Genomic DNA, 16,956 nt, shown 5'->3' with positions numbered 1-16,956 from the left:
TAAAAGAAGCATAGTTGAGCAAGATAAACTCTGATTGCAAAGGCAACACTACATCTTATCTTGCTTAACTGTTGAGTGCATTCCTCAACTATCTTAATTTACTGCAATTTATAATTACCCAATGAAATTGATGGCAAAAAACAAGGATAGAAAGTAAGAATAAACCACGCATGCTTTTATCATGATATTCAAACGATTTATATAGGTATTTATCATTAAAATAAAGAAATAATGAAATAACAGTATATGCTCTCCACACGAAAAACAGAAACTACACAGAAACTACACAAAGAACGGAGTTTATTTACTTTCTACATAAATGTAAGAAAGGCAAAGTACTTCAGTATGACTGTAATTTAAGGAATTTTTTTCTCATAATTAACCAGATAGAAAATCTATTTTCACTCTAATCATTTCACAAATGTCTTTAATGATAATACTATTTATAAGTCAATAAGTGAAAAGTTTAACTTAAAGTCAAAAATGAACAAAACGTGCTACTAAAACATTAAACATTTTCTGTAAGTATGAAATTGATGAACTGATTTTTTTTTCCTTCTTTGGTCATTGGTCTTCCTAAGTACTTTTCACTTCTGTTTAACACCTCCATAGCTTACAGCAGAAATTCAGAATTTCATATTTTCTGAATTAAAACAAGTCAAAAATTCCCACGCTGATGAAGAAAACACAGTTTCTTTAAGAAGCTTTGTATACTTCTCTACAATTAAAGAAGTTCTTGTATTTAAACTCCAAACAAAGCCTATTTAAGTTAAACATCTTCAGCATAGAGTTCTGAAAACAATGCCTGAATTGAACATAGCATTAACTTACCATATATGCCGTTGAAAATGAGAGGAAAAAGGCTGCTTACAGCTATGTTTAAAGTATTGAATCATTTTAATTTGAAAACTTTCTCGTAGGTCGTAAGATGTTACTGATCTGTATCAACAGTATTTGAATGTTATGCTTCTTACGAGCTGTACAGCATGTTATCATTGCTTAAGCAATTCATTCTCTTTTAGCTTTTCTTCCTGTGAGTTTCTCCATAATAAACACACAAAGTTGTGGAAGTGGATGCCAGAAGTCATTAAAGTCATTCCCCAGTCTGTTTGAAAGCACAATTGAGAAGATTTAGATCTGCAAGTATAAACAACTCAGTTCTTCTGCACTATAGAAAGATGATCATTAATTATAACTATATGGAGACCAGAGGGAGAGTAAAATGAATGTACAAGCCAGAGCAAAAATACACAGATCTCTTTAGAATACATGCCTCTCCCATAGTTACATTAATTGTAATTAACTTTCTCCTTCTTCACATTGTTTTCACTTTTACACCTGCAGAAATCTTTTGGCTTCTCTTCAATCTCATTTTACTGCTTCTATAATTATTAAAGTTTTTGTTTTTCATTCATTCCCATGATGCAACATTTCCAGTTTGTAATTTCAAACAGAACACCATAAAATAATTTTCAGAACTCTCATGACTTCCTCACAGTACAAGTCAATTAGTACCATAATTACTTGCTAAAAAGAGACAGTAGAATCCACAAAAGATATTTCTGTCTTACCAGAAATTTACTACTTCAAGGTAATATTATCACAGAAGGTTGGAAGGGATCTTTAAGATCAGGTAGTTCCAACCCCCTGCTCTAGACCAGATTGCTCACAGCCCCTTCCAGCCTGGCCTTGAACACTTGCAGGGAAGGGGCATCCACAACCTCACAGGGCAACCTGCTCCAGTGTCTCACCACCCTCACAGTAAATTATTTTTTTCCTCACTTTTTTTCCTCTTCCACTTTAAATCCACTTCCCATTGTCCTGTCACTACATGCCCTTATAAAAAGTCCCTCCCCAGCTTTCCTGTAGGTCCCCTTCAGTTACTGGATGGCCACTATAAGGTCTCCTTGGAGCCTCCTCTTCTCTAGGCCGAAGAGCCCCAACTCCCTCAGCCTGTCCTCATAACACTGCCCATTTCATTAAACTGTTACAGTTCTAGGGGTGTGCACTGAGCATCACAAAAGAAAGCTTCTTTTTTTTGAACAGTAACATTAAAGAACTTCAAAATACACAGAAAGATGCCAAATTTTCAGTATAATCAGAATTCGTATCGGTAATTGTGTTTATACACAGAAGTGTATAAATGAAAGGGCTGCTCTGAAAGTAATGTCTTTGATTTTGTTATGTTGGCCCACAGTGTCAGAGGAAGATGTTGGCAGTACGGTAACAGAGGTTGAATCTTGCCACCAATATTCCGTTACAATTTGCTGCTGTGCAACAGATAGCAGCAGAGAGGCGATCTGACAGAATGGCATCTGACACAGAAGCACATCTACAACAAAGCTGCACTCAGTGACACTCATTGAAGCTTGGTGAATGTTTATGGAGAACAAAAAGAGGATGAGAGGACAGCGAGGCAGTGGGTGCTGCATTTCAGCAGTGGTGACAGCATTCCATATGGCCATATAGATTTTTATGAGCACAGCACGCAGACTCTCATTCACCACTGGCGAAAATGCATAGCTAATTGTGATGACTATGATGAAAAAGATGGTCTTGTAGCCAAAAATTTGCTCTATCAAATAGTGTTATTGTGCTCTTTATTGCTGTTTCCATGGAAATAAATAGGAAACAGTACATTTGGAGAGACCTACATGTATGTGTGTGCATACATATAGACATACAAATACATACACACCAATATAATATACACATGGGGAAAAATATTCCTTTTTCCATAACGCCTCTTTAGAGTACCTTAAAACCACAACAAAGCTAGACATAGACAAGTCAATAATACAAAACCAGACTGTTTTAACAGACAAATCTCAGAACTAGCTGAAAATCTCAAAAATTTGAAATCAATACAGCCGGCCAGTTACAACTCATTCTGATTGCTAATGACAAAATTTTGTGGTTGTTTTGATTTTCATGTGAAAATGTATAACAATAGTTAAGATAAAGTACGGAGATAGGCCAGAAGAAAATACAGACAAGTGACTCAGGTATGAAGGCTTAAAGTAGAACACAAGCAAAAGTTGATCTGCATGTGAAGAAAATTAAACATCTCTTTAAATACTAAGTAAGGAAATAATATAAACAACAGAGAAATTGTTATGATCTCATAAGCTATACTGAAGAGAATGGAAATCCCTGATAGTAGTGAAATGATGTGAAAAACGCACAGACAGCAGATAAAACTTTTGATCAAAAAGTGATTCTGTTTATGAGTCAACAAAACAGTATTATGGTACCTCAGAATATTTATGATGCATTTGAACACGGTACAAAATTAAATTAATGAAATACTTCCTCTGGTGAAATACAGAAAGTATCACACCAAGTTGTGGACAAAACCCACAGTGAACTGAAAACACAGCCAGCAAAAGAAAAAGAATCAGCACAGGGTGAGGTTTTGCAGGATGAACGCGTATGGCCCCAGATCAACTTATTGATTACGGATAAGTTTACAGTCACAAAAATCCTATTGTAGAACCATTGATTTCAGTTGGTTAGAAATCTTGGATGAAACCCATCTGATGTTAGAAAGCCATAGAATAATAGAATTACACAGGTTGGAAAAGGCCCTAAAGATCATCAAGTCCTGCTGCAAAATTTCTTACTAATTTCAGGATTTGTTCAACACATCTCATAGCAAAAAACAGTAGTACAGTAAAAAGTTCCTCTCATTCTTTCCGTAGGACTGGGTAAATAAAGTTTTTCCAAAAGAAACGTTTAAGCGAAGAGTCTACACAGCTAGATACTAGGACGTGAAAGTATAAGAAAATCTAATCCAGTCATTTTTGACCTAGCAGCTATATGAGATTTCTGCATCAGAACATGAGAATACGTTTGGAAGTCTAAGAAGGTAAAAGTCATCTTATGCCTACAGACATAAATGATCACAGAATCACAAAATGGCCCAGGTTGGAAGAGACTTCAATGATCATCAAGCTCCAACCTCCCAACCACAGGCAGGGCCATGAACCTCCCCATTTAATACTAGACCAGGCTGCCTGGGCACCCATCCAACCTGGCCTTGAACAACTCCAGGGATGGGGCATCCACAACCTCTCTGGGTTGATCCAACAAAATTTATATAAAATGACAGCAGTTTCACAACTACTATATCATGCCAACAAAGAAAAAGATTACAAGTTTTCATTTAATTTTCTATTTAACAAGAAAAGCAGTTGTATGGCAGCATCTTCAAGGTGAGTAGAAGGAATTCAAATAGTGGCACCTGGAAGTAGTTATTACCAGTGAACAGAAATCATAAGTCTGATAAATCCTTTGTTTTAACTCTTAATTCAATCCTTGAGATGCTGTTTGCTTTTCTAGTAGTTGCTCTAACACTTATCTCCATATCTAGACTTCCTTAACCCCTTTGGACTTTTTTTTTTAAAAGCTTGTCATCAGAGCAAAGATTAAACGACTGTTGCTTACTACACTTTCAATGAAAACACTGCAGCATAGTATAGGTAAAAATATCACAGATTGGAAATAATTACTCAGGTAGGCTAAAGGGACAGCTCTGGGGTTCAGAGCACTCCTACACGGTACTTTGCCACTCTGACAAAGGAAGAACATTTTCTAAAATTACAAACCTAAATGACACAGATACTTTCTTCTTGATTACAGGGAAGGCCTCACTTATTCAACACCCTATGAAAATAATGCTGACGTTAGCAAAAACAAAGAAAAAGAAAGGTGGCGTTTTAAATCCTTTTTTATTTAGAAGCACTTTCTCCTCTCCTCCCAAAGGCAAATTTTTCTCTTTAATATAACACAGTTTTCTTGTGAAGCAATACTCAAAACAAGTTATTCATGTTTCCTCATTTAAATACCTGACCAGCTTCTAATACATTGTTAATACAGATCTACCACTTCCCATTTTGTCAAACTTCTCTATCGCTTCCCTTATATTATCGCTATTAGCTACATGCAATTTATTTTCTTTGAAGACAATTTAAAAGCTTAAGAAACGTCTAAAAGATTAAGGTACCTTAAAAGTGCAGATTTTTTCTTCTTTAACCAAAATTCACATGATGCTATGAGCAATGAATACCATTATCAAAACATTAATTTTCTCACAGGCAAGGAACTAAAAATAACGGGCAATTCAGTGGTTAGATATACTTATTAGGATAATTTTAATGCCTTCTTTTTTTCACTTTTGACAGCGGCTGTTAACCACAGCCAGAGAAATCTAACTTAAATTAGCTTATTCAACTTCAGATGGTTAGGCGTCTTTTAAAAGGCAGCTGAATAAAATTTTTATTTAAAATGAGTTGATTTTACCCCAGCAAAGAGTGAAGTTAAGAGAACACATCACTTCTCAGCTATAACACTCTTACAAGCTGAATGCTCAGCAGTATTACTAGCATATTTCATTAACTAAAGATACTAAAGAGGATATTTTATTACACTTCATTCACAATATTCAGCATGTGCAGTTCATAAGAACTGACTGGTTAAGCGAATAGATTTTCAAGAACTTGATTTTTGTTTTAATGAAGATTATGAAGTTGACTGGAGTTTTCTTCATTAATTCACTGCAATGAGACTTCAAACACTTTGCTCACAAAGATAAATAGAAATAATACAAAACTACTGTAAAAAAATTTAGTTCACATGAATAACATCAAAAGTAATGGTAAAAAATAATTTTACATGCGGCAAGTGAAGCAAAGAAGGAAGGCAAAGCTCAGGCTGCTTTCAAAAACATAGACCTGCCCATTGCCCAGAAATACAGACCTAACAGAGTTGAAGCCTCAAGCAGGAAGATCTTAGGGTACAAATGTGACTTTGGGATCTCAAACAGCAAGGTCATATGTAAATCTTACTCAATTCAAGTAGCTCCAAAAGAGAAACCTGTGTATGTTCAGAACAGTCAAAGATACAGACTTACAGAAGACCTTCAAGGGAATCCGGATAAAGAATATGTGCGCGTTTCTTTATTTTTTACAATTACCTTGAAGTTGAAACTGATAACTCAAACAAATTATATTCATAGCACTCTGTTCTCCTAATTAATAGCAAAAACTTGTTCACTCAAATTTTTCTCCAAAAAGTCTGTTATGTAGACAGACTTTTTTGTAGGTGGATGTAGGCATCCACCATTTCTCATGAGCTGTTAATTAGTTTGGAAATCTGATGGTATACTTAAGAGAGTGAAAACAAAATTGAAACAGTCTATGAGAAGGATTCATTTTGTAAAAAGAGAATAGTCTATTGTAATAACAACAGAGACCATTAAAGACAGTGATAGAAAGGAAGTATATTAGAAATGCAGGTTACCCTACCATAGCCTGCATGTTGAAATGTTTTTAAGAATTCTTTCCAACTTGTTAAGCGAAAAATAAGCAGAATTCACAAATATTTATTACAGGGGCACAGCTTATGAAAAAGTTAAAGCAACCTAAAGTTAGCTGGCATTAAGCAAGAGATCTTGCTATTCTCTTCCTCCTTAACATTCATAAACCAGCACTGATATTCATCTTCGATCTCTCAGTTTAAGTTATTCATTTTATTATGGGGCTAGCTTCCTGCCAGCTTAGCTGAACTGTGTTAAAGAAAAACCAATAGTGACCGAAGAAGGGCAACAGGAATGCATGTTTGGGACTGGAAAAGAGCAAGTAAAACTACCTATTTTGACAACAGCTAGCCCAGATGAGCTCAGTGATCAAAGCGTATGAAAAGAAACACATTTCAGTCCAACTAAACTTGATTTGGAATTATCCAAATATGCAGCTCCTCTGTTAACTTTAAAGAGCAATGAAATGAAAGCAGGGTACATTAACCTCTTGAAATAGCAAGTGAGATCTGAAAGATGAATTTTACAGCACATATCGTTGAGTAGAGTTCACACAGTTCCCTCTGAAGGTTACTACGCTCCTAAGAAATAGCAGCAGTTCTAATTGATTTGGTACAACTAGCTAATATTCTATTAATTAAGTAAATAAGTCATCTCATTTTGATTGAAATAGATTCAGAGAGGTTATGCAGACAGATTCACTCATATTTGGTACCAAATGCCATCATTAACTTGCAATAGGTTAAAAAAACAAACAAACAAAAAAAACACCTAGGGAAAGATGCTAGAGGATAAACTTTATTTCTTTCAAGCCACACATGAAGTGCATAGCTGGGTAAGAATCCCAACTGTACTTCTAAGTACACCTGTATGAAAAAAAGTCCTTACCTGAAACTCTATGCCAGAATGAAATGCTCACTGTGCAGGGCCACTCAATTTGCACACATTGCAAGCTGACAAATAATTCAAATAATTCTATTAGTTTTCACACAGATTCTCCTACTTGGTAACATTAAACAGAAGAACATAAATTAGTAAGATTTCTTTGCCAAATTAGGCCTGAAAAATTGTATTATATTTAATAAGAAAATTTCTCAATGCCACATATGGTTTATTTTTCTTGAGTGAGACATGCATAAAAACAGATGAACAATTTAAAGATACAACCTAGCCAATTGCCAAAAGAGAGCTAAAGTCTTTACAGATTGAAAAAATTTAACACACTCTCTCTATATATACATACAATATATATATTTTTTAAAATCTCCTTTGATGCGATGTAGTTTTCCTGAAGAAAACTTCATGGTTGCTTTATTTTTTTTCATTACAACACCTCAGAGAAATTTAAACAGATGAGTGAGAAAAATAAATTCTGAATCACAGTAGGATATGCATGTATTTAAAAGTAACTTCTCAGAATAGACTGCTTCTTCACAAGGATGAATTCTAACAGGACCATAAACATCTAGTCTAAGAACTGCAGTGACTAATGGGGCCATTAGTATGCTCCAAACAAAAGGAATGGCTGAATTCCAACTGAGAACTCTGATAGATAGCATGAAATAAATTATGTAAGGAAGAGAAGGGTCTCAAGGAAGCTCCTAAATTAAGCAGAACAAGCCAAACTACAAGAAACAGGAACAAATATTACTTAGCTCCAGAAAGGCTTCTTAGCAAGGTATGGAACACCATTAGGATTACAGCACCCAAACATTTCCAGCTGCTTTCCCACTGTAATCAACTCAATGCTGTCACACAGCGCAGGCAGTAGAGTGGTATGTAAGCATCAAGTCCTCAGCCCCACAAACACATCTCTGTTTATTTGTCAAACTTCGCCATGGTACAAAGCAAGGAGGTGATGACATCATACAAAAACATTCAAATCTAGTTTATTTTATTCACAGGCCTTTCTCTCATCACCTACTTGCACCACACTGAAAAATCATTCTCTGAACAGTATATCAGCACGTAAACAGGGTGAGAGTCAGGAAAAACATTCCTAATAATTGATAAAGTGAACAACATTTTCCTGCAAGTAAGTTTAGATTAATTTTATAAAATATGTCACATGACAATTTTATAAATATATATATTATATTACATAGCAAATACGCATATAGTAAGTTTTGTATTATGCGAAGGCACCAGAAGTTAAGAGGTAACTCCAAAGCTTCACCTCACTGAGCTGACCATGCTGCTGATTTGTACAGAGGCAAGCATTTGATGCTTTCTGAGCTTACACAGAAGATAGAATTACAGAATCACAGAATGGCCGAGAGGAAGAAACCTCTGGATGCCATCTGGATCAACCCCTGCTCAAGCAGGGACACCCATTGCAGGATGCTGAGGACCACAGCAGCCAGGTGGCTACTAGAAATCTCCAAGGAGGAGACTCCATAGAAATTGGGCTGTTAGTATTTCTAGGACTTGAATTTAAAATAGTTTTGTGTCAGCTTTCTTCACTCTTTGCTGCCGCCATCCTCCCATCCCCTTAATCATATATAACATTTCATTCAGATATTGAGTATTTCAAAGATGACTGTTCGTGTTTATGACAGTTTCAGTCAATTTCATTTAGTGTCATGAATATAACTATAAAATGTCATAGAAATTATTAGGAAGCAGCACTAAAATGTACTTTTGTACGTGGAAACTACATTACTGGTGATTTGCATTAAGGATAGAAAATTTAATATGATTAAATGGAACTTGTGCATTGAGTTTTTACATGATTAAAGAGCTATTTAAATATTTGCAATGGTTTTATAGTTTTTCACCAAAGTTTTACAATGAGAAAAAGTAGGGAAATACTTACTTAATACTTTCAACTAGCAATAAAATGTCAAGATGTCATTTATGCTTCACACCAGTGCCTTTATGCAAATTTAGTTTGTAAAAGTTTCATGAATCATAGCTTTATAAATTTCATAAAAGTTTTGATTAAATACATAAATAAAGCACTTTAGTGCGGTGTTGTTCAAAAACACATTTATTCAAACAACGAAAAAAGCACTGTAACACTGTGAGCTTGTTAAACAGCATACTTTCAGAAAAGTTCCGGTGAATTCGGATATCGCAAATGCATTAATTTTAATTTCTCACACAGAAGAAACTCATCGCGTTCCTGGGAGCTCTGTTCTGGGAAGTATTTCTTTCCTAGTAAAGGCTACGAGAGTAAGAATGATTCCGCCCGTCTCCAACCTCACGAAGGGCCTGTAAGGAGGAAGCATTCCATTAATCCAGTTATAGGTCTGTAGTTCACAGAGCAACGACAAATACATTTCATCTTTTCCATTTTATCATCTCAAATCCCAACGCACAACTCTCCAATAACCAGTAAATTGGTAGAATCAAATAAGAAAGGCCCAGTTTTCTATAAAGGAAGTTCAATGGTTTGACATTACATATAGCAGCAGGCAATGTTTCAGCTTGGTCTTGTAAGGAAAACAATGAATGCATATTAAAAAGAATTGGCAAAATCTTCTAACAGCTATCTGGAGTCATGCAGTAATACCATTTGATTTATGGCTTACCGTCTCATCAGTCAGAAATTCAATTTTACATACCTTCTAAACAGATTTATTTACTACATAAAAATTATAACTCTTCTTTCTGGAAAGAATGTATGTAGGAAATTTACTTTTTTTTTCTTATTCTATAAATAAATACTGAGGAATTACCTCAGATTCAGCCATGATGCAATGCTCTGAAACATTACTTCAATCATATTATGAAAATTGTAATTTTAGATACAGCACTCAATGAACTGTGGAAAAAAAACAGGATGTTTTAAAATTTATTTTCTGCAGATATGCTAAAAAAGAGTGAAAGAAGGTGATAATCAGTATGAACGCTTGTGGTAAGAACAGGAAGATTTCCCATACTATATGAGAGGGAATGGAAATAAAAGTGAAGGGCATACAGGCAGATGGATGATGGCTTTTACAGGATCAACCAACCTGTATGTTCACACAGTAATGATACTCTAAATCCCTTTCCGATCCCATTACAATCTGGGCCAGAAAAAATTACTCCATGAAGGCAGTAGCGATTTATAAAAACACAGGTACCAAACCACGTGTAAGATTTAAGATTACAAGAAAAATACTTACAGGGGTAAGACTGCTGTTTCCAAAGTTTTCAGTTCACGAGTTCTCGTGAGCATCTTCAAATCGTCCTAAGCTCCTTTATTGCGAGAAGATTGTAGGCAAGATCTTGAGCATCATTCCAGTCTTCAGCAGCCTCATTTTTCTTGATGCTCTTTATCTGATATAAAATGATGAAGTGCCACAATAGTGTTCATTTTCTGCCCTTGACTTGCTGTTAACTCCTGATTTCCTTGATCCAACACCGTTAGCTGTTGGAAAGTAATTTTATACAGCTACCCCATTTAGCAATGGCCTGAGATGTGTCCTTATGATGGTGATCCTCCTGATCTCTTTTCTCTGTGGATGGGAGTAAATTCAGGTCCTCCGTGTGGTTCTAGGTGTACACGAGGCCCAGTGAACTACTGAAATGCACAGGTAGTACTGAAATATGAAATGCAACAGAACATAGCTGACTCCATGAGTAAGAAATCAAAAGCTACCATGCAGAACTGCAAAATTTAGAAACAACATAGATCAACAGGAACTCCAAATAACACAGAATTGTATAAAGAGAACAGTGTTTGGCAGCTTGAAACAGAAAATCCAATCCAGTGTAAAATTTCTTTGTTCACATTGTGTCAGTGAACAGGGAGCAGTCAGATAATGAATCTTAACACAATAACAAAAAATGCCTCTAGATTTGTATCCAAATCACAGAATCACAGAATTGTAAGGGTTGGAAGGGACCTCCAGAGATCATCGAGTCCAACCCCCAAAAATGGACAGGATTCAGTTTGACGTAAAAAATTTACCATGAAATTAAGTAGCATTAATCCTAAAATCAGAGAATGTATGAGTGCTACGTCATATAAGAGGTTAGGATTGACATGAAGTAGTTTTCCCATACCACCAATGCTGGAAATCCCAAAGAAACTGCTATATCATAGCAGAATAAGCACACAAACTATTAGCACTTCTCAATGGAAAAATCAAACAAACAAACATTAGATCAACACAAAATCTTGTTGTTAAAAAAAGCCTAATATTTAAATTCATTCTTCTCCTAATTTACGCCAGAAATCTTAAGCCTATCATATTCCAGCAGGAGCCAGCAAGACTACCATTCTTCTTTAAAATATTCTGTATCTGCAGTTGTGCCTATCTTGGCTTGGTTTGACACCAGTTTTATCTTGCTGAAAATGATACAATATTCTGCTTTTATTGCAGAGTGGAGAACTAATGAGACATTACCAAGTTACTCTTTCATCATACTTGCAACCTTTCCAGCAGTGTAAGAATACTCTCAGCATTTAAAATATTCAATTCCTACATTCAGTCACTGAACCTACTCTAAAAGTGAGAAACCACACGCTGAAGTTTATCCATAAAAATATCTGACTTCGATCCTTATAAAAAGATCAATGAATCTATTTTTTGGCATTCAGATTCAAATGAGAAATATGCTACTATGCAAATAAGTTATCGCTTCTAAACATGCTATTTCAATCTTCAAAAGTTCTTCAGTGGCACTTCCAATAGAGGCTTGCACATCTGTAGCAGAGCACAGCTGTGATGTGAGATGAAGGATTAATGTCTCTCTCATATATTTGTCGCAAAGATAAAACAAGCAGGGTTTTTACCTCAACAAAATAGTTGACTAAACAGGATATACTGTGAAATAACCTAATCAGCATAGACTTGTTTTAATGGCATTATTAATAATAATAACTTGCAGTTAATCTTTAATAAACCTTTGGAATCTCTTTTGTCTTTTTTTTTTTCTTCCTGTTATAGAAGAAACCCAAAATAAAAGGCTTTATTATTAATTTCAACAGGGTGAATCATGACTCAGAAGTGCAACACAGATGTTTCAGTAAAACTGCGACAAAAACAACAAAGTAAAGCAATAAATAAAGCAATTTAAGGTACATACCAACACTCACTTAAAAATCAGAGCCCAAAATTACAACAAAAGAAAAATCAAAAGTAAATATTAAATACATTAACAGCTAATCATTTTGCTAGACATAAATACAATGCTGCATGTTTCATATCTAAATTAAACACAATTCATGCTCAGAGTTTTGAATACTTCTAAAATTTTACTACAAACCACAAGGTTTTGAGGTACTTCATAAATTTTATGTCTGTATTTCAAGCTTAAATAAAATCCACACTCTTACTCATTCTAACTTGAATGGATTACTCAGTACAACTTGGTTATGTTTGAAAGACTAAAAAGAAAAGGTTTTTCAAAGACAAATCTTAGAATCTCTTTGTATGTCACTGAGGGAAATAAGTGCTCTTAGCATTTAGGCAGGACCACTTACACATTCAAGAAAACAGTTCAATTCAGTATTGTTCTCTCTACACAGATACAACCTTTTCATTGAGCCTTCAGAATACAGCTTCCTGAGATTCACACCTTTTCAGAAGCATTCATCTTTAACAGTTGTTAGCTTTTAAATTCTGTCTTCCTTCAATGCAAACTTCCTGATACAGCAATACTGTGTTATATGAATATACTGACAAGCTGGCAAATACATTTACAATCACCAGGGTCTCCAAATGTAAGTTGGTGGTAAAGACAAATTTATTTACTATATTAATTAAATGGTCTATTTAACATGGAATATCAATTCTCTAATCACATCTCATTTGAGCTTCTTATTTCAATTAGCAACCCCAAAGTCTACTAGAGATCCTACTGTTCTAGGATCATTAAGAACGTTTCCATTTTCTGTCAAATGAGGGAGGAAAAGGCAGAAACTGCAACTACTCTCAGGAGTGGGCCCCTACCCTGCTTAAGAGATGATTAGGGAATAAGCAGCAGTAGTTCTCATTAGTTGCTTAGCAATGAAATGTCCCCCTATGAAAGAAGAAACGAACAATGCGAGAGGTGTTGCCATGCAAATGAGTAAATGAGTAGTCTTTCATCCACTCAAGGATAAACTGTCCTTCATTAAATCTAATCAATCTGGATTAAGACACCAATGAGTACCTTGCGGCCAGAGGGCAGAAGATGGAGAATCCACTGCACAGATTCTCACTGAAGTAGCAAGACAACACGTTGCTCATTTATATATAAGCACTGATATGGTATGTGTGTATGACAAATAGAAACAGAAGGAAAGCAGTTTTAATTCAAGCTGGCTTAACAATTCTTTTTTTTTTTTTAATATACTATTGAACCTTACCTTTTATATGTGTTGTAATATTCAAATTGCTAACAAACTATTCTGAAATGCCAACTGAATTACTGCTAATGATCAACAGCAAGTTTAATGTTCATAAAGACTTAAATACTAATCCATAGAGTAAGACATGAATAACGTGCTAGAGATGAGCATTTAATTGGTTTCCTACGTAACAAATCTGAAAAAAGCATAATTACATATACAGCCATACAGTCAACAAAAATACAACTGTTTACACTACCACTGGTATCAGTGCTCTTAATCTTACAAAAGTGGAGTTCTTAAATAATGAAATTTCATTACTGCTGCCTTAATTTTCAATCTCCAGGTCCAGTTTGCCACTCCTTCAGCCACAGATCCACTTCATTAGGTTCTCTAGTTTCATTTCCCTGCCACTCAATAAAAAGTTTTCCTGGTTTGACAAGTTTTTTTTTTTGTTGGTTGGGTTTTTTTTTTTTTTTTTTTTTTTTTATTTGTTTGTTTGTTTTGTTTTTGTTTTTTGCAAAGGACCAGATGGAGGAAGCAAGGGAAATGTTCTGGGGGGGTTTTCTTTCCTCCACATCAGATTATTCAATATGTCAAATTTAAAACTGTTACAAAAACATATGAATCAGAAGAGGGGCATCCAACTTTTTGGCTTGCCCAGGCTACATTGAGTGAAGAGAAATTGTCTTGAGCAGCATATAAAAAAAAAATTTAGCTAATGTATAAGTAAAGCAAATGTATTTTTAATATCTTTCATTAAAACAAAAATAGAGAGCAACAAAAACATAAAGCCAGTGGGTTGGATACGTATGAATTAGAGAGAAACAGAGAATTAAACCATCACAGAAAAAGAAAAGATCAAGAGAAAGGGAAACGGGGCAGCTCTGTAGTTAAGAAATAAAGATGACAGCAATGCTGGACTGTCCTTTTGCCAACTTCCAGATCTGACAAAAGACAACTCTTCTGCCTACAGTGCTTTTTATTAGTTGGTTAGCTTTTTAGGAGGTGTGGTTTGTTGTTGGTTTTGGTTTGTTGTTGGTTTTGGGGTGTTGGCTTTTTTTTTTTTTTTTGACAAATACCTGAAAGAATCCTGAACTCCACTGAGTATTCACACAAAAACTGATCACTTTTCAGTATACATTTAAAAGACCCATACAGATTTGTAACAAAAATGCTTACAATAAAATGCACGTCTCTAACTATGCCTTGATTAACTATTCCAAAATGTTATTCATACTAAGACAAATGCGCTGTTCCAAAAACCAGTTCCAACTCATAATTCAGTATGATGATAAATCTTACCTATATATTCACAAACGAAGACTACGAAAAAAGGAGTAACGAGATCATTTATGCCCTGAACATATCCACTGGCTGGGTGACGGATAGCCCAGATAAACAAAATTCTTTCAAAGATCTGAAAAAGAGTTAAAGAAACTCTCAGATAATTTACCACGTGGTGAGCACGTTTTAAACAAGACACTTGAAAAGTTCACAACAGACCTGATGTCACATAGTTACAAGTATAATAACATATATAAAAGCACACATCAACAATTACGTTCATAATTAACTGCCAACGTTAATTATGTTTCTAAGTTACTTTTTAAAAAAGCATTTTCAGGGTATTAGTACATGTTAAAACCAGACTTGCATGTAATTCAGTTACAGCAGAGCAGCAATTACTCACTGGAGCTTTTCCAGTGATACAAAATTCCTCTTCATTACACAGAAATATTAAATCATGCTTTCATGATCATATATCCCTTTGAAACAAGTATTTTCTCAATGTAATAACCTACTTGTTAAGTAACAGAAAGAAGTATTTAATATAATTAGAATTTTTTAATAACATGCCAAAAAATAAAGTCCTTAATAGCTATGCTTGCTTAATACTGCAGCACTGAGTTTTAGACTTCAGAAGCACATATACCAGTTAATAAAACATCAGACAAAAAAATAATCAGGAAATGTAGAAATAAGACAACCCTTTATCACATAAATATCAGCTCCTGAATTCCTTGAACCACATTTCTTAGGAAAAGCTCCAATGGCCACAGCATACACAATCTGACTATAGGATGGACAGCATGAGAAGAACACGAAGCAGGACAATCATAGAATTTACGGCCAAAGTAACTTAGGTCTGTGACAGACAGAATCTCCTCCTGACTGCTCACTTCTGAAAACAGTACACTGCTTCAGAAGGCCGCACATGAGCAGCACTGTGGAAGCCACAACATGCTCTGCCCTAATTATCAGTACTCAATCAAGGACAACCTTGTGAAACAAAGAAGACCTGATTAAAAAAAAAAATAAAAAAAAAAGGGTGCAGACAGGCAGGGAAGCAGAGCAGAGCCATGAGAGGTCAGCAAACAAAAGGACTACATCAGTTTTAATAGCAGGCTGCAGTACTAATAAAAAGGAAGAGAATTTGTAAGGGGAGGAGTCCCTCAGAGGAGACTGAGTAGAGTTTGCTACAAAGCCAGAAATCAATGATTTGAGAGATCTGCCCAGAATGGACACAATAAAGAGAGGAAGTTTACAAGTTTTCTCACTTGAAGCATTTGTTAGCTTCAGAATTGAATTACTCTAGTTTGGATTTAAATAAAACTTATCCTTTATCTTCAATCCCTTTTACAGTCATTTTCATGTAGGGAAATGATTAGGCATATCTGACTCGCATCCAGGTGTTTGAAAGATCCATTACAGGCTTCCATATGTGCTACCTGAAGCTGGAACACGTTTGTGCTTTTCCCTTTGAAAGTCAGTTCCAAGCATCAACATCCACCCTCCTGCCACATGCATTCAGAATCAACTTTCCTTAACGTGCCAGCTCCTAGTTTCCCTGGCACGCACAAAAGCAAAGTGCTGTAAATCCACAGAACAATGAAGATGGGCAACAGTAACAGAAGTGAAAAGCTTTTGTGGGTACTGAAAACAAAGCCCTAACGCATCATGCAACAACTAATGCAACAAAAGCCCAAGCTGATCCATTACAGCTACATCGAAAAATAAAACCACTGAGACTATAAGGGAACAGTTAAGAATCGTGCTGGGAACCATCCAACTTAAAACACAAGTGGGAAGTGACATCAGGTTGTTTTTTGGGGTTTTTTTTTTTTTTTGCTCGGTCTAGTTTCAGTTTTGAGGAAAAGATCAGGCAGAAACACAGGTATTCAATTGTGCATTCTCAAAAATATTCCCTTGCTCTCATTAGCCAAGAATCTTATTACTCAGCTATAAACTCTTACTTTTACGTAGTGGGATTAAAAAATATACAAATAATGAGGAAAAAAGAATCAGTAGATAACTATCAAAATACTCATGGCAGAAATGATACAAACAGTGCTTTCAAGAAGGCAAGTTA

The 16,956-nt window shown here is 35.2% G+C and overlaps 1 protein-coding gene across 3 annotated transcripts in view; it reads right to left on the bottom strand.

The window, feature by feature from the left end:
* TBC1D22A (TBC1 domain family member 22A) overlaps positions 1-16,956 on the bottom strand; it is a 154,172-nt gene that overhangs the window by 104,349 nt on the left and 32,867 nt on the right. For all 3 annotated transcript variants that reach the window (XM_042872645.1, XM_042872647.1, XM_042872648.1), the window contains exon 8: positions 14,889-15,003. In XM_042872645.1, coding sequence (XP_042728579.1) covers positions 14,889-15,003 — 115 coding nt within the window. The remainder of the gene's footprint in view (positions 1-14,888; positions 15,004-16,956) is intronic.

This window comes from Lagopus leucura, unplaced genomic scaffold (assembly GCF_019238085.1).
Source record: "Lagopus leucura isolate 7727_CA_CO unplaced genomic scaffold, USGS_WTPT01 Super-Scaffold_100008, whole genome shotgun sequence".
Taxonomy (NCBI): Eukaryota; Metazoa; Chordata; class Aves; order Galliformes; family Phasianidae; genus Lagopus; species Lagopus leucura.
This window is presented reverse-complemented; position numbering and strand designations above follow the sequence as displayed.